The sequence below is a fragment of the Quercus lobata genome, chromosome 7 (genome assembly GCF_001633185.2).
Source record: "Quercus lobata isolate SW786 chromosome 7, ValleyOak3.0 Primary Assembly, whole genome shotgun sequence".
NCBI lineage: Eukaryota > Viridiplantae > Streptophyta > Magnoliopsida > Fagales > Fagaceae > Quercus > Quercus lobata.
In genome coordinates, this window is record NC_044910.1 from 23,134,142 (window position 1) to 23,157,259 (window position 23,118).

Consider the following 23,118-nt stretch of genomic DNA (forward strand, 5'->3'; position numbering starts at 1 on the left):
CCTGGATATGTTTCTTCGGATTGAGATCAGGTATTGCACCTGATGTAATTGGTATGGATGGTTGAGATTTAAAATTGTAAAAACAACTTTAAATCTCAACCATTAAATATAAAAAAAAAAATGAGGAAGAGTAAAAAGGTAAAGATAAAAAAAGTAAAAAAAAGTAAAAAGAAAAATGTGAGGGACTTGGATCCCAATTCTGTTTCCTCAATCTTAGAAATATATATAGAAAAAAGGGTTCAAAAAAAAAAAAATATATATATATATATATATATATATAAAAGGAATCATTGTTGCTTGAATGGAAAGGAAAGGAAAAGAGACGTACCTGTGAGTCCATATGTTATTGAGATATAAGTCTCATGCTCGAGTGGGCGGTCCAGTTAGTTATTTCTGAAGGCTGGAGTCATGTGATTTTAGAGGGCGACTCTAAGATTTGTTTAGAATCAATTGCGGGCAAGTACCAGTCTATGGATTGGTCCATTTCTGCGTTGACTGATAATATTCGTAGTTTAGTTAAGTCGTTTGCTGCCTGCTCTTTTAGCTGGATCAATAGGAGAATGGCGCAGCTCATGCTGCTGCCAAGTTAGCTTTAGTCTCTTCCTCTTCTTTTTGTTGTAATAACGGCAATCTTCCGACTGCTCTGTAGTCTGCTTGTAAGGTTGATTGCCCCTCTCTTTGTTTTCCAATCTTAGTTTAATTCAACTATCGCAGATTATCAAAAAAAAAAGTCTCATGCTCGGTTCATACAAAATTTTTGCTAAGGAAAAACTTTCTTTCAAATAAAAATTAAAAAAAAAAAAACTAAAATAGAATCAGACATAAATTAGTTACTAATAGTATAAATTTTTTTAGTTAAAATGTAAATTACGCCTCTTGAATATGATCTATTGTTTTTTTTTTTCCCCCCTAAGTTTCATTTTTGTTATTTGCATTGACTATCAATGTTAGTTGGTAAAAAAATTACCGTTAACTATTTTTTTTTTTTTTAAAAAAAATTAACGTTTTAAAAGTTAAAACTAAAAAATAAAATAAAAATATTAAACAGAAATCTTAAACTTATTTTCAACCTATTCATTATTCAACTTTTAAAATTATAAACTATTAAGTTTACATTGATTGTTAGTGTTTTTGCGGTAATGTTTTTAAATGAGTTATTTTTCAAAAGGTGTTGTTTTATAAATTTATTTATTTATTTATTGTTTGGTAACAATCTTAAATGAGTTGAAAAATAATCTCTTAACTTCCGTTATTTAGCTTATTGTGAGATACAGTTGTTTTCTAAAAAATTATTAATGGATAATAATTTCTAAAAATAAGCCATATTTTTCCTATTGACCAAAACAGTTTTCCTTTAACTTATTTTTTCTTATGCTACTAAACACTTCAAAACATTGAAAAGTGAAAACTATCTTTATACTAGATTTTCTATTGAAACAAATAGAGTGTAAGGTTTCGTTTTTGTTTTTGGTATAACTGTACTTTTATTTAATTTTCTCTATATACTAATAAATTAATGCAAATAAGTTCTCCTAAAGTGAAACACAACCTGTTATTTACTTATCACTATGCCATCCTGACCAAAAAAAAAACCGATCGCAATCATAAATAAGCTTTTTAAAGAAAATTTTGATACAACTTTTATGAGAGATATAAAAAGTTATATAAAAAAAGATTATTTTTTCTAATAATTAAAAAAAAAAAGTATTTCATAAACCAAAGTGATTAGGACATTCATTAAACTTTTTCCACAAATAAATTAAAAAGAAAAAAAAGCCATTGGTCATAACTCATAAGTCATAGCACAAGCATTGACTAAAAGGAAAGATATCGGAAAAGCAAACATTGCTTCACATAGACCTTTTGGTAAATTGAAGTGGCTAATGATATAGCATCAATCCTAGAGAGGAAGAGATCAGTGGTATAGAGAGAGAGAAAGAGCATGGGATTCTTATCATCCATCTGCTGCTGCTTTTATCTTCCTTCTCGTGTGTCCAGTGATGGAGGAGGTGCCCTGAATCAGCCTCTAAGGTCTAATTTCATTAAAACAGAAGCTCAGACCACAATTCTGGTTCCACACTTTCCTGTCAATTCAAAACTTTCTCGTTTGTAATTTTTAGCATAAGGAAATTCTTGTGAGCTTTTTCACTGTCTTTTTGCTTCTAGCACAAAATAAAAATAGAAGAGTTCTGAAGTTTTCTTATATAACTGCTTATCAAGAAATTGTAGTATGATTCTTTTTACCATCTTTTATGTGGCCAAAATATAATTTGGATGATGGGTCTATGAAGAAGAAGTTAGTTTCATGTCAAAGTACTCTTTCTAAAATATGATCAGTTAATATATATGCTTTCTCCTTCTAGTCAGTCATGTATTAGGTTGAATTACTATGGCCTTTGTAATTTTGATTGATGCATCATGCCATCATGGAGATATTGGAAAGAATTCATCAATGTTTTCATAAATTGCAAAGAATGGTCAGATGATTTAGAATATGTAAATTTTATCAAATAGATACAAGGATAAGATGCGATACCAGAAATATATTGGTTAAACCCTATTTGGTCAGGCTATTTTCAGCTTGTTTTTATTTTTATTTTTCTAAATTTCGTGGGCCTCAGCAGTGTGATAATCGTTTTGGCAAATGTTTTCAGCTCTCTGATTTCAAAAAAAAACTGAATCTAATTTTCACTGTGCAAAACAAAAAATAAGAAACAAGTTTTTGATGTTTTCAGTCTATATTTTATGTTTTGGATAGCATTTAAAGAAATAAAAATAAAAAATAGTTGGGTGGCATTTTTGTGACATTTTGGGGCTTGTTTTAAGTTTTTGTAATTTTAAGCCCTTATGTGATTGACTTCCTCTCTCTTGCGGTGTCTTTGTTTGGATTTTGGAGCACCGTCTGTTACGAGCTACGACAATGGCTGGAGGCATGGCTCGCGGCAACAGAGTTGACAATTGTGGAAGTTGAACCGGTGATTGTGGAATTAGGGTTTTGGCCGTAATAAGGTGGGCTTGTTTTGTTTTATTTTTGTGTGTGTGTATATATATAACCCTATCAAGTAAAACTATTACTTGAAATAAAAAAGATCACCATTCCACTAAAGAAAGGAGAAAAACATCCCAATATTTAGAAAGGTGGACGCCCCAAACTTTCTATTACGGAGAAACTTTCCAAAAAACTTGTGGAGTGATAGGATAGTTCCCACGAAATTGTTCTGTTCATATTTAGTTGTTGGGATAATTGTCTGGATTGGGGGTTTAATTCTTTTAATAATTATATTGATTGGGATAAGAATTGTGATAATTAGATGGATTGAGAAGTGAACGGTTGAAGAATTTGAATTCAAATAGATAACAAATAGAAATAAAAAGTAAACATTTGAATTCAAATAGCATTTTTTTTTCCCTTTTTTAGAAGGTTGATGAATACATGGGGATGGGTAGTAGGTTTTGGTGGAGTGTTTGTTATTGGTGGCTAAAATTTGGGTAAGTTTTAAGAATGTTAAAAAACTCTTCTAACCTTTTCTTGTCTTTTGTAGGAAATAAAATTAAACTAAAGGGTATCTAATTTTAGAGTTTGTGTGAGGATATTTCGGTTTGTAAAATGGTGAAACTCAAAAAGGAAAATCTTGTTATTAGTAGTATATATGTGTGTGCGCGCTCGCGCGCGCATGCATGTGTTTTTTAAGAAGAAAGATAATTGCACTTATCACCCTTAAAATTTGGAAGAATGACACTCTACCCCAAACTTGAAGATAAAAAAAAAAATACTCATTTCCTTTGAGGTTTAAAGAAAATGACCAATATGTCCATATTAGTAACAAAATATTCTAAAATTTTAAAATATTCTCTTTACTAGAGTTTAACAATGATTAGTAAAAACATAATTGATAAATTTAGGATATAAAGGAAAATTTCATCAAGCTCCAAAAGACTTGCAACCACAAATACTTAAGACCAAAACAAATTCATAAATTGCAAATATACATAACTTGCCATACTCAACAAAATACATATAAATTCGCTAGGTTAGTACACAAAACTTCTAACATCAATTAGATAGAGTTTGATCAAAGGGATGTGAAGGGAGAAAATGTTTTTTCCTTCTAGGGTTGAGGTGGAGTGTTATTTTCCTAAACCTCAAGGTCAAGGGAGGAGAGGTGTAATTAGTAAAAAAAAAAAAAAAACCCGCAAAAACAACTTGACCAAACAAGTAAAAATATCTTCAACTAATTATTTTTTGTCATTTTTTTTATGAACTTATAATTAATTCTATTTTATTGCTGGACAAAATTTAGCTACAAACTTAGTAATAATAAAAGAGATAATAGGTCAAATGCTTTGTAGCTGAATTAGCATCTCCCCATGCACAAAGTGTTTGGGGGTCTAAGGAGGAAAAGATTCGAGTTGCAGGGTTAACAACATGTTGTAATTATTTCTCAAAAAAAAAAAAAAGATAATAGGGAAATTATCAGAACTTATTGCAAGATATATTTAGAAAAATGGTTAGTTAAAAGAACAATAATCATTTTATTGACACGATGTTCTTCATAACTTGTAAAGTAATAGGTGATTCAACATCACATCACATTATCCTACCACAAATATGATTTTATTTATGAATCAGTTACACAGAATATTACTTGAACAATTATGAAAAACGTTAGTGAAAATTTGTGTTGATGCCCATTTCGTGAAGATCCTACAAGCCCAATGCAAGTCAAGCCCAATTTATTCTTGGACCCAACTCATGTACTTCATCTCATTTTATTTTTCATTATATAACCCAAGTCATGTGTTTAGAGGGAGATTTGAGAGATTATGGTTTGGTTGGTGTGGGTAGTGCTCATGGAGAAGGTCACATGTCCAAAAAATTTACCCAAATGGAGACCTATAGTTCTTGTTATATGTGGTTGAAACCTTCAAACGGACCTTTTTTAGCCCCTAAGAACAAGTTGGCCAACTCTGGCTGCATAATGCCACTTACATTGGAAGGGGAAATGCAACCAATCACATTTGGTTAAGCTTTTTCCTCATTTATTCAAAAAGCAACCCATTCTTTTACCTAAGCAAAGGCTAATATGAAGTTTTCCACCTATTTAACAACATGGGGTCAATAGCTTCACTTCTTATCAGTAGACTAGTCCTTAAGTACGCTCCAAGCTTGCTATAAAACCTCAAAATTAGATTTAAACCAGCTAATCATGTTTTACCTACAAAAACTCTAACTTTAGAGCAAAAGCCCATATAAAAATAGCATAGGAGCCACATTTTGAGATCAATGCCGGCTTAACACTAAATGCAATTGATGCAATCGCCTAAAGTCCCAAGTATAAAATAGGCTCCAAATTTTAATTTAATTAAGCTCAAATATTAGCCAATAAATGAAATAAAATTTTTTATCAAATGAAAAACAAGAAGAAAAAAAAAAGATAAAAATGCTACTTTCACAAAATTTTTCATAACACTTTGATGACAAATCTTAAGTAGCAGGTTATTATTGATGACGAAAAAATAATTTCAGTAATGGGTTCTATTGTGAATGTAGCACTTCTCAAAAAAAATTCAAAACATTTTTCACAATAATTTTGCGTTGGCAAATTTTTACTAATTCTCATCTAGGTCCACCACTAATATTACTCTTCTACTTACCACTATTATTCTATCACATCAATAGATGTGAAAAGTTTTGTCAAATTTTTTGTGCCTATAAACTTTCTAAAAAAAAAAAATTCTACATGCTTCATGTTAATTAATAATAATTTTGCATTTAAAACAAGATAATAGAGTTTAAATAATATTTAATTTTTTAAATTCATATATATATATATATATATATATATATAAGGCCTCCATTTCATATTTAAAGAAAAGTTCAAGACCTATGCATTTCACGTGTTTTGCCATTTTTTTGTTGTCTACCACCTTGAACTTGTTCTTGTGGAGCACCAATAACCTTTATTTGACAATGGGAATTTTGGGGTTGACTTCTTCATTTTATTGCATTTTCTAAAACCCAAGGGATTTTTTTTTGTTGGGCTTATTCTCTCTATTTTAGCCTATCAAAAATTGTCCAAGACAATTTGTCACTTGACTTTATTCATATCACCAGTGTATTGGTGCTCTTAGTTTGTATCGCAATTCCTCCAGGTTTGCGAGAAAATGTAATGATTCACTCTATAATGGGATATAATATACAATTAATTATAAAAAAATATTCACAATATTATATATTAGAATTAGTCAAATATAAGAAAGTATTTCTCTCGTAAGAATATTTCATTTAAGGTGTATTAAATTGTTAATTAAATTTTTATTTTTTTATCTTTCTCCTTACAAAACCAACCAAGGGTAAGAAGCCTCTTACCACCGCGTACCTTTGACACGATGGTCACTTTACAAGAATAAGTGCTTGTGGGGTATGAGAGGATAAGGGCCAAGGTTCAAGTTTTCCAGAGGAACTAAGGAGCTTCACACACATATACACTTAGATTATGCTAGATTATAATTTTTATCTTGTATAAAAAATAAAAAAGGCTTTAAAAATTAAATAAATAACTTAAATAATTGATGTCATATTGTGTTATGTGTCAACTTATGAAAATTTTGTTCTCTATTAATTTTTTTACTCTCTTTTGTTTAAATTTTTAATCTACTCTTATTATAAGCCAATTGGATGGGGGGAATTGCTCCCCTAGTCCCCACCCAAGGTCTCTTCGCTTCCCAAGATTTTTAAAAAAAAAATCATATTCCCATTTTTTTTATTAATATTTCAAATTCAAATTTTCTTTATTGAAAATAAATTTTAACTCCCCTAATGTAGTTAAAAAATTTTAAAAAAAATACCCTTAACATAGGACAAACATTGATACTTTAAGTTAATTAAAAAAAAATGTCGTACAACGTCTTTAAAAAAAATCAAAGCATACATAAAATATTTTAAAATTTTTGAGTGTATGATTATATTGTTAAAACTTGTAAGTTAATTTTTTTTTTTCCAGTTACTTTTTAAGTATTCAATTTTTTTTTTTTTTTTTTGTGCATATCTTATGTTTAGATTAATCTTTCAACTTCTTATATTAATAACTATTTATAGATTATTGTGGCGGGCCAAAATTGACTAAGTTAGATTTCAACCCCGCACAATTAATTTATAGAGATGGGATGCCAATCAACCTTATTTACCCTTTTTTTTATCAAGTCTATAAAGTGATATTGGAATGGATGCTTGATATATATAAGTTAGGCAAAGCAAAACAACATATGTCGGGATTAATACAGCAATGCTCCTCGGTTTTAGGCTGACATGGAGGTTAACACTTATTCTTGCACTATAATATTCTCGCTCTCTCTCTCTCTCTCTCTTCTCTCCTTTTTAATCCTTGATCCACTTTCTTGTAGGGATCCCTTTCCTTTATATAGTCACCCAGGTTGCATCCTGGCCTTCCACTTGGAGGGCCAAGGCTTTTTCCTCAGATACTTGCCCCATCAAAGCTTTACTAGAAGGTTTCTCTATTAGGTTGTGAGCTGTGATGACACTGTTTAAGGGTCATTCCACCATTAATACGGCCAGCTAAGTGGATGTAGAGCATTGAATACGGAGGTGATGAATGCTTTATTAGTACTCTTCCTTCATCCGCTTAATGACAAACATTCCTTCCTTCCCTTGGTTACATGTCTGGTGGTCTTCATAGCCAAACCTCAACCCTTCCAGGAATGTATCAATATCCTTGAGTTCCTCGAGCACCCCGATCTTCTCAAGTTTTGTGATTCCGTTATCATGTTTGCTCCAAGGACTCCTTGACAAAACTTTCCAAGGCGTGCCCCTTTTGTCTTGACCTCTTCTCGTTTATTCTTGTCCTCAATTTCCATGCTCTTGTCCTCGGTTTCCCGTCCTCCCACAATTATTTTTAGGAAAAAGTTTGAAAACAAGCTTAGTTGTAGCATAAGACTATAACTTCACTCAATATCTTTTTATTTGATGTAAATTTTGATAAATCTAACATTGGATTACATTTTATTCTTATATTCTTCATGCTTGCAAAATTTTCAAAAGATCAAAAATCAATAGTTATGTTATCAATCAAATGTTTAAATTTCAAAATTTTATAGTTTAAAATTATGCATAAAAATAAGTTATAGATCAAATTATAAATAACATCTGATTAGTATGAAATTTGACATATGTGTTAAGAATATAAAAAAACATGCAATCCAATGGTTAGATTTTCAAAATATGTAACTTTGTTAATTTTTTTTGTAGGGAGTCGTAGCCTTAGGCTACAACCAAGTTTATAACCAAACTTTGTCCTTATTTTTATTTACTATTTTTTTAATTGTTTGAAATGTATAATTATAGTTTAGGTTAAAATATGAAATAATTTTTAGCATAAAAACGATTATACTAACTGTAATATTGGACTCGAAAAATAAATTATAATTTATATTTAGATTATATTCTATATGTTAGTCAAATATTTTGTGTAATAAATTAAGTAATTTTTTTCTTATATTAATAAACATTTTTTTGAATTAATTTTTTCTTCAATATATATTATCTTAATATTGGCTCCCTAAATCAAAATCTTGACTCTGCTATTGTTGGAAATTAAAATTTTCCAATCATGATAGTTGAAAAGGTTAGAAAAAAAAGTAGAGTTTCCACCGAAAACTTCAACTTGCAATGCTCTCTTTTGATCTTAATTCCAAACCACTACATTTTCATCTAATAATCCAAGTTTCATCTCTTTTGAATTATACAAAAGTATGATCATAATACTTCTTACTAAATACATTGCTCATCTTGATACATTCATAAATTTCTACTGAATCAAAATATACCAATAAAAAGATACTTTGCATATCAACAATTGTTGCTCAACAATGCCCAATTAGGAAAACAACTTTTAGTTGCTAACCTAATGAAAGTACTTTCTCCACAGAAAATTGCAAATTCTCCACACAAAAAAATTGGTATAAGACGAGCTATCGTTTGCCTGGGAGATTGGTATAAGACGAGCCATCCTTGAGGAAGATTCCTTGGCAGTGATAAAAGCATTAGAGGAAGATTCCTTGGCAGTGAAAGTATTAGCTCAAAATTTTGAACAATTGCTTTACTCTCACACTAAGAGAGAAGGTAACGTTATTGCTCATAGTTTGGTTAGACATGCCATTGGCATTCTAGGTTTACTAGTGTGGATAAAGGATGTTCCATCATAACTTACAAGCTGATTTAATTGGCATTCATTAATAAAGTTTCGATGTCTTCCTTCTCAAAAAAAAAAAAAAAATATATATATATATATATATGCCTCATTTAAAAAAAATGAAAATAAAATTGCAAAAGCTAAAATGGGTCACTTATCCTATTATTCTTATTTGACTAATCATTATTTTGTCTAAAAAAGTGCCAATAAAGAATTATGAGCATGATCTTTATTGTGGAATACATTGGTCAACAATACAAATCCAATATATATTATAATTTTTTTTTTTTTGGCAAACAAATACAAAATGTCATACCATTAATTGTTGCTCCACGATGATAATTGGATTCATTTGGAAAACATCTTGGTTTTGATAGACTATATATATTGAGAGAACTTTCTCCACAAAACTACAATTTTGTACATCCAAAAAATGATTAATTAAAAAAAGAAAAGAAAAAGAAAAGCAAAGCCTCATAATTTAACATCTAAATAGATCAGTCAAAAAAATAATTCTCACTCCCAAAAGAATTAATCATTTACCCAAACTCAAATCAAATCGTAAAGAGAGAACTTGTGAATTGTGATTGAGCATTAAAACACCTAAACACAGAAGCTAAAACAGATTTGCAAAAAAAGAAGAAAAAAAATGTTATGCGATTATTAAATAGAGTATTGACCTTTTTTTTGTTGTGGACTAAACATGGAAGTGATGGAACAAATGGGGGAGATAGGTGGAAAGAGAGTAATAAGAAATTTATATAAAAACTAAAATGAAAGAGGAAGGATTGCAGAAAGAATAAGGTTATCTAATTAAAATTTTAAAACGGTAAAAGGAGATGAAAGTTTGAACAAAGTGAGACTAATAAAATTTAAGAACATATAAAGGAGAGAATTTAAGAATGCACAAAGGGAATGGAATGGAAAATTTAAGAATGGCAACAATTGAAAGGTTGAATTAAGAAGGTAATGTTTTGAAAGAGATAAAAGTTGAACAAAGTGTACATTGCCATAGATAGGAAAGAATGTTGATGATATGGTGCAATAGGAGCTTTGCAAAATTGATTGCAATGTCTCCACTGCTTGGATAAATTTGGAGACCATTATCAAGATCATGGTTAGAGTTTGTTGTACAGCTGTATTGGGCCCTAAATCATAAATCAGTTTGTAGTTTTGAAAGTCATTTTTGAGGGTAGTATTCGGTTTTTAATCTTCTTTTCTATAGTTCAGTATTTGTCTTAGTTTCTGAAAGTACATATAAATGAAATGCAAGGGGTCAGAATGTTGCTGGAAAAGTTCTGAACCCAAAATATATCACGACTCCTTCCCATCCTTCTACCAACTTAGCCAGTTGGAGGAGAACGAAGAGTCAAGTTCCATACCAACAGCACAATTGCTAGTCAACTGCCCCAAAAAATAAAAATAAAAATAAAAACCAACCAACCTTCCTTGGCAATTTCTCTTTCCAATACCTCCCTGCATTTTCAAGGAGACAGATTGATTCAACACAGACATTTGTCCCCATCTCAATGTCAAATGAAATAATCACAAACTAGTAGCAATGATCTCAAATCAAGAATTAGCATCTAACTTTGACAGAATGGCAAAGCATAATTATTACATCATTGGTTCAAGCTATAAAACCTTAAAAAGTTTACAAAAGCGCAGAAAGACATCCAGGAGTACGATTACATCTCCGAAAAAACAGGCATACACCATTCAGAAAACAGTGAAGACTTCTATTGTAACATGCCAATGTCTTCTTTTCCAATAAAAGCAACGAAAAATTTATCACTCGACAGCAGATCTTTTCTTGGTCGTGTAAGGGTAGTACTCCTTGCCATTGTCAACTCTTGTAGTTTGACCCCCAATATCAATAACAGCAGAAGTGAATGCCAATGCTGCTCCAGCTGAAATTGCTGTTGAGATGCTTCTATCTGTAAAATGGACAGCACATTAACCATTACGATTGACAATAATGCCTTCAAAAAACAGATTAACAATAATGCCTGTTAAAGATAATAAGCTTGGCTACCACACAAACATCTTAAGAATCCAAAGTCCTGATTCAATCATACATAATAGGGAGAGCATCTACACTCTATATGCAGAATGAATAGCACATTAAACAATATAATTGACAAATTTGCTTAATAAAGAGAACAATCATATTTGTGCTGATGCAAATCAAGCCCTAATTTGATCACCTGTATAGGACACATACAGCTCACCTGTGCGTTCTATGAGAAGCATAACTTTGTGAATTGAAGGCCAAAAGAAGGCCTCCAAATTCTATGCTCTGATTTTAATATAAAAAGAATTATTAATGTTTCCAACTCGCAAGTTGTTTGAAAATTCTAATCTTTGCAAAACATGACAGTACAAACTGCAAATGAAATATATACTCAAACATGTTCTTTAGGACAAGTGAATACTTTTCAACTATGTAAAATCCTCATCTACAACCAAATGAACCATAGCATGATTCTCAAGCTATGGCACAATATCACATTGAAAAGTAAAAGGGACCAATGAGCTCTAGCTCAAATGTCATTTCATCCTCTTACAAGGGTGAGGTTAAAGGTTCAAAACACATTGGGTGCACATGTAACTAATCTATCAAAAAAAATTGAAAAGTTATAAAAAAGAAAAAAAAGGAGCAATAAGAATAAATATAGGCAGAAAACTATGTACAGTTCACAGAAACCAGGTAGCTTATCAATTTCAAGAAAATGAGCAAAGCTTGTCCAAAAAAATGTCTTGTCCTTGCACATGCAACATTTTTACTAGTTGCAAAAAAGATCACACCTAAAAAGGCATCTCTTAGACAGACCAATGCTGAGAAGAAAACAAACTCATGACTGGAACTCCCAAAAATTTGTGTGCAAATGGGAGAATTTAGATCTACAGAATTAAGTGGATGGATCGAAAAAAGGTAGAAGAACCAAGAATAACAGTATGAAAGTAGTAAAAAAAAAATGTCAATTAAGGAAGTAACAAAAACGATGAATTCGGATATACAAGAATGGCGGAAAAGAATACATGTGGTTGGCCTTGGCTAGTCTATGGAGGATCCATAGCCAACCCCAAATATTGAGACTAAGGCATTGTTGTTGGTGGTGGTGGTGGTGGTTGTAGATCTAATATAAAACAGCCAAAAGTGTCACATTTCAAGCAGATTGATACTTAAAAAGGTTTTAAGTAGAAATTCCAGCAATAAAAGCAAGATTACAACTAGAAGAAGAAAATAAGATTGAAGTTGGAACACTTAAGGATCAATTGCTAGGCTCAAAGAGTCCAAAAAATATTCAACTATGAAATTTCATAAAGTAGACTGCTTACAACATGTCACAACCTTAGGAATGCAGTAGCCACATCTACCTTATATCTCAAAACGACTAGCCATATAAAAATAAGGGCTCCTTGTAATCGCTTATATAGTTAAGATCTACTTAGTAAACACTCAATGTGGAACTCAACACATAACACACCATGCACTCTCATATTTCAATCCAATCAAATCCTCACAACCTTGAGCCACATGGCATTACTAAGTTGCCTTAAAGCATTGTCCTATTCATTGGTGGGGCCATGCATGTCATGAGCCATGCCATGTCATGAGCCATGTGAGGGAGTGTGATGGAGTCCCATATCAAATAGTGACAGAGAGGTAGATAATTTCACAACTCTTGGGCAACCTTTCCCTGTTACACTAGCCTTTTGTGCTTGAAAGACCTGAGATGTTACACGACAACTTAAAAAAGACAATTTATAACAACATTTAGTAACCTTAGAATCCAACATAATAATAACAAAACATAACATAGATAATTAAAAGACTTGTGATAGCAAACTGGTTTGCAAAATGGAGAAATAAGCCTTCTTTCCCACGGGCTTAAATTCTCTGACATTAGTTCTTACCAGGTTGGAGAAAACTCATCTTTGAGTTTGGTTCAATCTTCCACAATCTACAATCTTTTCTTTCTTTTATGTTGTGTTAAGTACATCAAGAAATGGCTCATTGTGCTTGTTTTGCATAACCGTAAGAAGTTCAGCTTTTGTGATATAAAGCTTTAACTAAAAAGCATTTTGAGCATTTGGCAAATTACAATAAAGAGTGCTTTAATGCTTTGGATTGGTAAAGTATAAACATTAAATTGCATCTTTTCTAAAAATCTCCGGATTTCAGTTTTTTTGGCTGTGATCAGGCACAACCAAACGAGGCAAAAAGAACTTGAGCCTAACAAGCTTGAAAAACTGTAACATGAACAAGTCATGGAGAATAAATTACCATCATACTGAAACATAAAACTTTGTTCTAAATTTTTTTTTTTTTTGATAAGTAATAAGATATATTGAAAAAAAAGGAACACCCAAGTGCACCGGAAGTGAACAAGGGAAAGGAAATCAAATACAAAAATTGCAAGAGTCTAGGAAAACAATAAAAGAAGGGAAAGATTTATTTTGCAAAGCAAACAACCAATCCCTTAAAGTTCTAAAAAAGAGAAGCTTGAGATCCGGAATAGATCTCTCAGAATCTTCAAAACATCTACTATTCCGCTCCCTCCAAAGGCACCACAATAAGCAATGAGGAATGATAGACCAAATAAAACCATTTCGATGACGACCAAAGCCGCCATGCCAACATCGCAGCAGCCCTAAAACAGAGTGAGGCATAACCCAAGAAACTCCAAAAAGACCCAAAACCATAGACCAAAGATCCGAAGCAAAAGGACAATGAAGGAATAGATGGTCAATCGATTCACCATTTCTCTTACACATGTAGCACCAATCCAAAATCCATATCTTCCTTTTACGTAAATTGTCAATCGTCAAGCATTTCCCTAAGGCAGCAGTCCAAACAAAGAAAGCAACTCTAGAGGGAATCTTCTGCTTCCAAATACTTTTCCAAGGAAATCCAAAGAAGGCGGAGCCAGCCAAAATTCTATAGTAATCACTAACCAAGAAACCCTTAACTTTGCTAGGAATCCAACACATTTTATCCTCACCTAGCCCCCTTATAGAAGAACCATAAATGGTTTCCAAGAAATCAGACATAGCCTCTAGATCCCGAGCATGGACACCCCTAACGAATCTCACATCCCAAAAGCGGACACCATTGGTGGACATCAAAAGCTCAGCCACACTGGCATCCTTATTCCTGCAAAATCTGAACAAGTCCGGATATCTAACAGCAAGAGAAGTCTCTCCACACCACCAATCCTGCCAAAACTTCACTCTAGACCCATCACCAATATCATATAGAATATGGCGAGAGAAGGAAGGCCATCCCTGATGGATTATCCTCATCCTTACATCCCTTAATCCATGTTGAATTGAGTATCTCTCAGTAAATTCTTCACAAACATAATCAAATATTTTATTTAAGAACTTGTGCCTAACAAGCCTGAAAATGTTTAACGTAAATAATTCGCGGAGAATAAATTACAATCATACAAAACCATACAACTTCATTCCAAATATTAGCTTAACCTCATCCTTACATCTCTTGAACCTTGCTGAATTGATTATCCCTAATATATTATTCCCAAACATAATCAAATTTTTATTTTCATAATTCCCATCATCGAGACCACCTTATAGAATGTCTAAAGGGTCGCAGCCGCCATCTGGAATCTCCATACAGCTCTCGTTGGTTTCTGTCACTAAAGTCTTTCTATAGCTCACAACAAGTCCTTCTATAGCTCACAACAGTAAATTCTTCACAAACATAATCAAATATTTTATTTAAGAACTTGTGCCTAACAAGCCTGAAAATGTTTAACGTAAATAATTCGCGGAGAATAAATTACAATCATACAAAACCATACAACTTCATTCCAAATATTAGCTTAACCTCATCCTTACATCTCTTGAACCTTGCTGAATTGATTATCCCTAATATATTATTCCCAAACATAATCAAATTTTTATTTTCATAATTCCCATCATCGAGACCACCTTATAGAATGTCTAAAGGGTCGCAGCCGCCATCTGGAATCTCCATACAGCTCTCGTTGGTTTCTGTCACTAAAGTCTTTCTATAGCTCACAACAAGTCCTTCTGTCACTAAAGTCTTTCTATAGCTCAATCAACAAGCTCCTCATCACATCAACCTACGTTATAGAATGTCTTATCTGGAAACAATAATCTTTCCTCATAATGCCTCAATCCCTCAGCCATTTAAATATGATGGCCTTGATTTCCTATAACCCCCACAACCTCTACCACAATCAACCACAGCTTAAAGTTGCAACCTTTGACTTGTATTTGAATTTTGTAGCTTAGATTAAGGGTCTTTTGCTGTGATACCACTTGATGCGGCAGGGACAATTAGATCTAGTGTAGATCTAATATGAACCGGCAATAGGTGCCACCTTTCAAGGAAATTGATGCTTAGAAAGAGTTTAATAAGAAATTCCAGTGATATAACATGATTATAGCATGGAGAAGAAAATAAGATTGAAGTTGGAACACTTAAAAGATAAATTTATAGGCTTAAAGAGTCCAAGAAATATTTAAAAAGCCTACAATGACTCATAAAGAGGCTATTTATAATAGCTTTTTTAGTAACCCCAGGATCCTAACTCTTCATCTTTCATAGAGGCTATTATAATGGCTTCTATTAACCCCAAAATCCTAACTCTTCATCTCTCATATAACAATTAAATCCTACTCCAATTTCATTAAAAGTCACATGCTGGCGAGATGACCTTTTAAAATACTAAAGACGTAACAATAACAAAATATAGCATAGATAAATAAAAGACTTGAGATAGCAAACATATTGGAAAAATGGAATAATGGGCCTTCTTTCCTGAGGCTTAAATTCTCCTACTTCAAATTCTCATCTAGAGCCTGCATCAAAGTAATAAAAATTCCTGGCAAGACATTTTTTGAAACTTGATATTAGTAATGGCTCATACATTCCTTTAATTGGAGAATTGCAGTGCAGTCAATGGCAAAAAGCTACCTTCAGGCACTAAGTATTTGTATCACCTGAGACGTGAGCTGCCATAAAGGCACTCATTCAAGCGCAGCAAGCCGGACTCTTAATATAGTTATCATACATATAATGAACAAAAATCATTCGCAATCGCACCTAATGTTTATTAGGCACGATTTGAATCTTTCAAATTGGAAAGAGACTATTAATTAATCTAAGAATAGACTTTCCAACAATCTTATATAAATAATTTCAAAAAAAAAAAAACACAGAAAGAGAACAGCTATCAAAGCTAAAAGATTATTTTATTTAAAAAATAAAAAAAAAACTTTTATGGGTCTGTTTGGAATCCGCTTATTTTGATGAAATTTAAAACTTTTTGCTGAAAGTACTGTAGATAAAAGTAAAAGTTAGCTGAAATAGTATAGTGGAACCCATGAATAATAGCAAAAATAAGTTAAATAGTAAAATAAGTTGGCAAAAATAATCTTTGCCAAACGAACACTATATTGATGAAGAAAGAAAGAGATGAAAAGCAAGAGAAACAGACACCCACTAACTTAAATTAAGTAATAGAATTGACCTTTTTTGCCAAATTGCAAAACTGCCTTCTTTTTTTATTTATGAGTAAAATATTTTTTGATAATCAATGGTTGGGGGTGGGTGGAGGGGATTTGGGGCCTAGATGTCTCTGTTAGAAACACTAGGAGATGCCAACCAATTAAGCTACAAGGCTCCTTTTTATTTTTTTTATTTTCCTTTGCTAAATTTCATTGAGGCTCTTGCTTCAAAGGCCTTACAATGCTCAAGGCACCCAGGCAATTGTTGAGGCTCTAAAGTCAAGCACCTCACCTCAAGGCTTCAAAGGCGCCTTGGTGGTGCCTCACTCGAGATCCTAGGCAAGCGCCTAGCTCACCTTGGAATACACTAGATAATTGGCATCCTAAATGGCCTTTGATGCTGAAATTTGGATCTAGATTCATCTGTAATACTGGTAGCACTTTGAATGAAAAATTATATTTTGTACTACATGAAGGAAATTGGGTTGGAATCCTACTAGATAAGGTCTGCTTTTCATACAAAGTAGACACAGTGGAGTTTATTTTGTGAATTGGGTGCTAGCTATGTGTGGTAAATTTGAATTTTTTACAAGGAATAATATGAATTCATGCGTATAAATATCAGAGTTGTCAAGTATCTAAACCATCTAGCTAGCGCACAAGTGGTGACATACGTAACATGATAGCCAGCAACTCTCTTATTTTACCATCACCTTTGCTAAAATTAAAATCTAATAACTTGCTCTTAACCGGATCAAGACACGACCAAACAGAAATAAATCAAATGAACACCCCATATGGCAGCAGAAAATAAATGCTGATATTTTCGAATCTAAATTCTACAACACCCCAAATTTCCACATTAACCCTTAGTTCACTCAAGCCAAACTAGAACCAATGCTAATGGCTAATACTTAACATGCAGCTCAAAGGTGATAACTTGATATCTTAAATTTTAATTGGAATAATGAAATATTGAACCAAAAGAAAATAGAGAAAAAAAAAAAAGGGTAAAATCAACAATTTAGCATCCAAATCATTAAAAAGTAAAAGAATTTATAAATGTGGATTATGTCCAAGTAAGTTAATATTTTCTTACTAAATGTGTTGCCAAACCATATCAATTATCATAAGTTAACATCCTCCACATCTATGAAAGGAAGAATCAAAATAAAGAGAGGAAGTACGCATCAACCAAATCACTCACTTTTGAAACCAATAACAGAAGCCCCAGCAACAAAACCACCAACAGCTCCATTCACAAAGTCTCTCTTCATCCTATAATGCTGCACCAACTGCTCGACACCAATGTAAACTCCTCCAATTGCAGCAAATGTCAACCCATGGCTGCCCATCATCTTTAGGGTCCTTATAAGCCCCGGAAGAGCAACATTTCTCTCAACACGAGGCACATCCTTCCATGTAGCAACAATGGTCCCAAAAACAGTACCAGTAACAAAACCAGTTGTTGCAGCCTTAATAGTCTTCATCATTGGAGTATCATTATCCTCCAAATACCTACGATCTGCCAGGTCCGCATCCATGGCTTTCTTCTAACTGGGTATTCATTAAAGTTGCAAACAAACACCAAAATCAGAACTTACACAACATTTGATTCCTCAAAGACAAAAGTGACTTGGCAAAACAATATTTACACTCTAGATTAATGCCAAACTATGATAACGGAAAACCCTTGTTTTAAGCAGAAGTTTCTCTTTCTCAGGCACCCTTTGTTTCAAAAGAGTTTTTTTTTTTTTTTTTTTTTTTTTTTTTTTTCCAGGAAAATTTGTTATAAACCGGATTTTTACTTAATGGGCATTTTTTATAATTCACATAGTAATCATACACCATGTTTGTTTAGATAGCTTCACAGATAACAATCTCAACACACCCAAATTTTACAGAGGAAAAATTTTGGAAAATCAATTTCCCAAAAACTTTTTAGAAACTTGGTTACAGATAGGAATATATAATTTTTGAATATTCAATTAATCGAAAAGAGGGTGCATAAAATTAAGATAGCATTTCTGGAAGCACTTTTCTCCAAGCAAAAAACTAAATAAATAATAATAATAATGCATTGATGAAATAAAAGGAGTAAGAAATCTATGAATATATCTATGATTAATTGAAAAATGACAAGGGAATCTGGGTTTCGATCGAATTCAAAAAATCAGAAAGAAAAGAGATCGGATTCAAACCCTAGAAGAATTGGAAAAAAAAATGGGTTTGAATGAATCGACGAACCTTTGGGTTTGTTAGAATAGAGATTAGAGTTTTACAGAACAGAAATGAAATGAATTTTGATCGAAGAAGAAGAAAGTACCTTTGTGTTCGAGTGGTGTTGGATGAAATGCGCTAGTGAGAAAGAGAGAGAGTAACTGCCTCAGGAAGTGTATGTGTGTCAGCTGGACTACAAGTAACTCAAGTGCTATACCAGACCAGAGCTAGGCCTGTAAACGAATCAAGCTGTTCACAAACAACTTAGGAGAGCCCATTCATGATCATTTGTTTATAAATAAACTAAGCTTAAACTTAGTTTTAGGCTTGTTTGATGAACAAGCCGAGCTCAAGAAAAATAAAAAAAAAAAAAAAGCTCGTGAACAAGTTTGTGAGCAATAAAACTCGATACAAAACATGCCAAGTTTAGGCTCGATTAAAACTTGATATATTTTTACTAAATAAACTCATTATTATAATATTGCACATATATTTTGAAATGTTAATTTATAACTTTTTTATTCATATATGTTTTGAAATGTTAATTTATTTAGATTTGTGAATATTATAGTTGCACGGATGACAAATGTGGATGTGAAAATTGTATTTTGAACAATTAGTTAAGCTATAGACAATGAATGATGAATGGATGGATTTAATTATGTATATTATTATTATTATTATTATTTTGTTTACTTGATTAGAAGTATGATAAAATGAGCATATTATTATTATTATTATTATTATTGTTTACTTGATTTTTTGTGATATAAACATTTGATGATGCAAGTTTTTTGGATCCCAAGCTAAAAAGCTTTACTTGAGCTCGAGTTTGAACTTGATATTAAGCTCGAGCTTGACTTGACTAATTAATCAAACCAAGCCAAGCCAAATTCAAGCTTTTTGGCATTCTCACGAGCTCAAGTTCAAACATTATTTTTAGGCTTGTCTCAAGCTCGAGCCAAGCTTGAGCATTTGATTTTTATTGACGAGTCAAGCTCAAACACGCGCTACTTGGCAAAACTTGACTCATTTACAGCCCTAACTAGAGCTCAGCTCCTACCTCTTCCGCACCGTTTTACCCAAAGTTCGCGTATTTACCATGTTATCCTCTCTTTGTTCTATTTTCTATCAAATACTATTTCAGTCCTATACTTAAGTTTCATTTAAATTTTAAAATGTTTGTTCTTCGTTTCTAAATTATTGAAAATGTTTTGAGGTATGTTTGGTTGAAATGATTTTAGGGAGGATGAAAAATAAGGGAGAAAATCAGTGGGAGAGGTGTTTGGTTGAGAGGGAGGAGGAGAGAAAAATGGTGAGACCCGACTGTTTCTCTTTAGACCCACCAAAAACTCAGGGGGTGTTTGGTAGAGGAGTTTGAGTATTTTTGATATACATGTGGGTAAAAAAGTATGTGAAAATGTGTGTAAGTGTGTTTGAAATGCTTAAAAGGTTGCTTAAAATAGGCTACCAAACGGGCCATAATCTCTCCAAAATGAAGAGAAAATGAGAGTGAAAATGGGGTGCAAAAATTTGGACTAAAATGCCCACTACCTGCAACGGTTTATTGTTTTCGTGTCAGTTCTTTTTATTTGAGCACTCTGTTTGTTTTGGTATTAACGTTTTTGGAAAATTGTTCATTTTCTAAAGAGCATTTTCGAGAAAACTATCTCATTTTTTGGTGTTTAGTAATGACCTTGAAAACGAGCTTGAGAATGTTTTCTAGTGTTTAGTATGCAATTTTTTTTTTATATATTTATTGTATAATTTAAAACATGTGTATTATGTAAACCAACTAATGTAATCAATATAAATAAAAAAAACCAAGAATGAATTTGGTTTTCATAAAAAAAATTTGACAATAGATACAATCAAAATTAGTCAAATCTTCATAATCTCTACCACTCATACTGCTCATATATATGGACATTAACGTGCGTACGTACGTACATACATACATACATATGTGCCTACATACGTACATAAATGTGTGTATATATATATATATATATTTATATTTATATTTATATCAACCATTTGTCTATACATATAAAATTGACAGGGAAATATATCTTCAATAAATACAAATAACAGAAACTTTTAATTGTCTACTCTTTTTGCTAGTACACTAATTGTTTACTATGGTCAACTACAAGTCTTCAATATTACTCTAAATTATGTATTTACATAATGTATCTGTATAAGATACCATCACTTCACAGTATCTGCATAATGTATCTACCAACAAATGCAATTCTCCTAAACAATTATCATTCATTATATAAAAATATTATTAATTTACTGTAAAGATTGTCCTATGTAAAAGCAATTTAGAGCCATATAGGCACTATGTTTAAAATTTTCGTCTTTTACTTCATTCATTCATTCATTCTTTTTTCTTTCTTTTTTTCTTTTTTGAACTTTTATGTGCGAAGAAGAAGTAACTTCTGTTTGAAATCCATCAAATCGAAAATTTCTTAGAGAAAAAAGAAAATCAAACTTAATATTCAAAATAAAGAATTGAAATTTTGGTAGAGAGGAATGAAATAATTATCGCTGCAAATCTGTTCTCCTTTACAAGTCAGAGCTATTGATCAATTAGTGACGGGGAAAAAAATCAAATCAAAGAACTGTGTTATAAAGGGGAAGAGAAACATGGAGAAAAGAGAGAAGAGAGACAAATAGAAAGAGTGAGAGATCTATGGAAGAGGAGAGACTAGAGTTAGTGACAGTGAGGATGTGAGAAGAGAAAAAGTAAAGGAAATAGAGAAAAAGTGAGAGAGAAATTGTTTTCCAAGAATTTTTTTTTGAAAACAACTTATAGAAAATAAATCTTATTTTTATTAGGATTTTCCGTTAATTAAAGGAAGTACTAAACACTAGAAAATGTAGAAAACTATTTTTACAGAAGATTTTTCAGCGAAACAAACAGAGCGGAAGTGCTATTCATTTCTTCTTCTTCTTTTTTTTCATCAGTTTTGGTTTATTATTATTATTATTATTATTATTTTAGGGGTTATTTGTTTCTTCTTCTTCTTTTTTTCCTCCTCAATTTTGGTTTTTTTTTGGTTTTATAAAAAAAATTTTAGGTTCTTGAATTTATTATATTTTTTTATTTTTACTTTATTGAAGTGTCCATTCGTGTAGATATTCTTAATAAAAATTTTAAAAAGTGTTATTTTTTGTTTTATCTAATAGAGAAATATTGTAAATTTATACAAACTACATTTTCTATCCTCCCATTTTTCTTTTTAACAAAAGAAAAAAGTTTTTCATCCTTTCACTTTTTTACTCCTCCAACCAAACACAAAAAAGGGAAATTAAATCTCTTCTATCCTTCTACTTTTCTACTCCCCAACCAAACGGACCCTTAAGATTTTTATTTTTTTAAAAAGTTATTTTTTCTCGAACTAAGCCTATAAATGATATTCAAATTTGAGCTTGTCAAAAATTTTAAAAGCTTGCGCTCGACTTGATTCATTTAATCAAGCTAAGCTTAAGCTCAATATCGAGCTCTTTGTTTTTTTTTTTTTTTGGTGTGGAAATCCTTATGTGAAGATAGATCTTTGCGTTTTTTAGTGGTTGTTAGCATTAGAAAAAATGAATTAAAGAAAAATTACTTTTGGTCAACATAAAAAGTATGGTTTATTTATTAAAAATTGTTTTCCGCTAAATTTTTTGGAAGACAACTCTATCTCATGGCAAGTTATTCATACACATTTAAGATTGCTATCAAATATTAGAAAATAACTCATTTTCTAGAAAATTTTAAAGTTGAAACAAACAGAAGATTTAATACAAGTACATTATGAAGCATAACATCAAGTTTATTTGGTGACGAGTAGTCACAACAGTCTTTGTAAGATTAGGTTTTATTTGTTAGACTCATATCAAGTTTATTACAGAGCCCATAAACAAGCACAAATTGGTTTGTATCGAGCCTTAACATTCAGAAGCCTGTTTATAAACTTTTTTTGTTTTTGGATAAATTATAAATTACACCCCTAAAGTTTGGAAGTATTTGGATTTCACATCATAAAACTTCAGAATTTAGGTTATAACTTGAAGTTTAGAGGTATTTAGATTTTATGTTCTAACATTTCAAAATTTGGATTTTAGTCTTAAATTTTAGGAGTAAATGAATTTTACTCTCTAAAGTTTGAGAGTATTTGAATTTTACATC

At 31.6% G+C, this 23,118-nt stretch overlaps 1 protein-coding gene across 1 annotated transcript; it reads right to left on the reverse strand.

The window, feature by feature from the left end:
* Nucleotides 1–10,706: 10,706 nt before the first annotated feature.
* Nucleotides 10,707–19,371, reverse strand: LOC115954134 (outer envelope pore protein 16-3, chloroplastic/mitochondrial). Its single transcript, XM_031072036.1, has 3 exons — nt 19,042–19,371; nt 17,923–18,272; nt 10,707–11,146 (listed from the first exon to the last, which is right to left on the reverse strand). Exons 2-3 carry the CDS (start codon nt 18,257–18,259, stop codon nt 11,001–11,003), a joined length of 483 nt encoding a protein of 160 aa, XP_030927896.1. The 5' UTR covers nt 18,260–18,272; nt 19,042–19,371; the 3' UTR covers nt 10,707–11,000.
* Between the last annotated feature and the right edge of the window lie 3,747 nt (nt 19,372–23,118).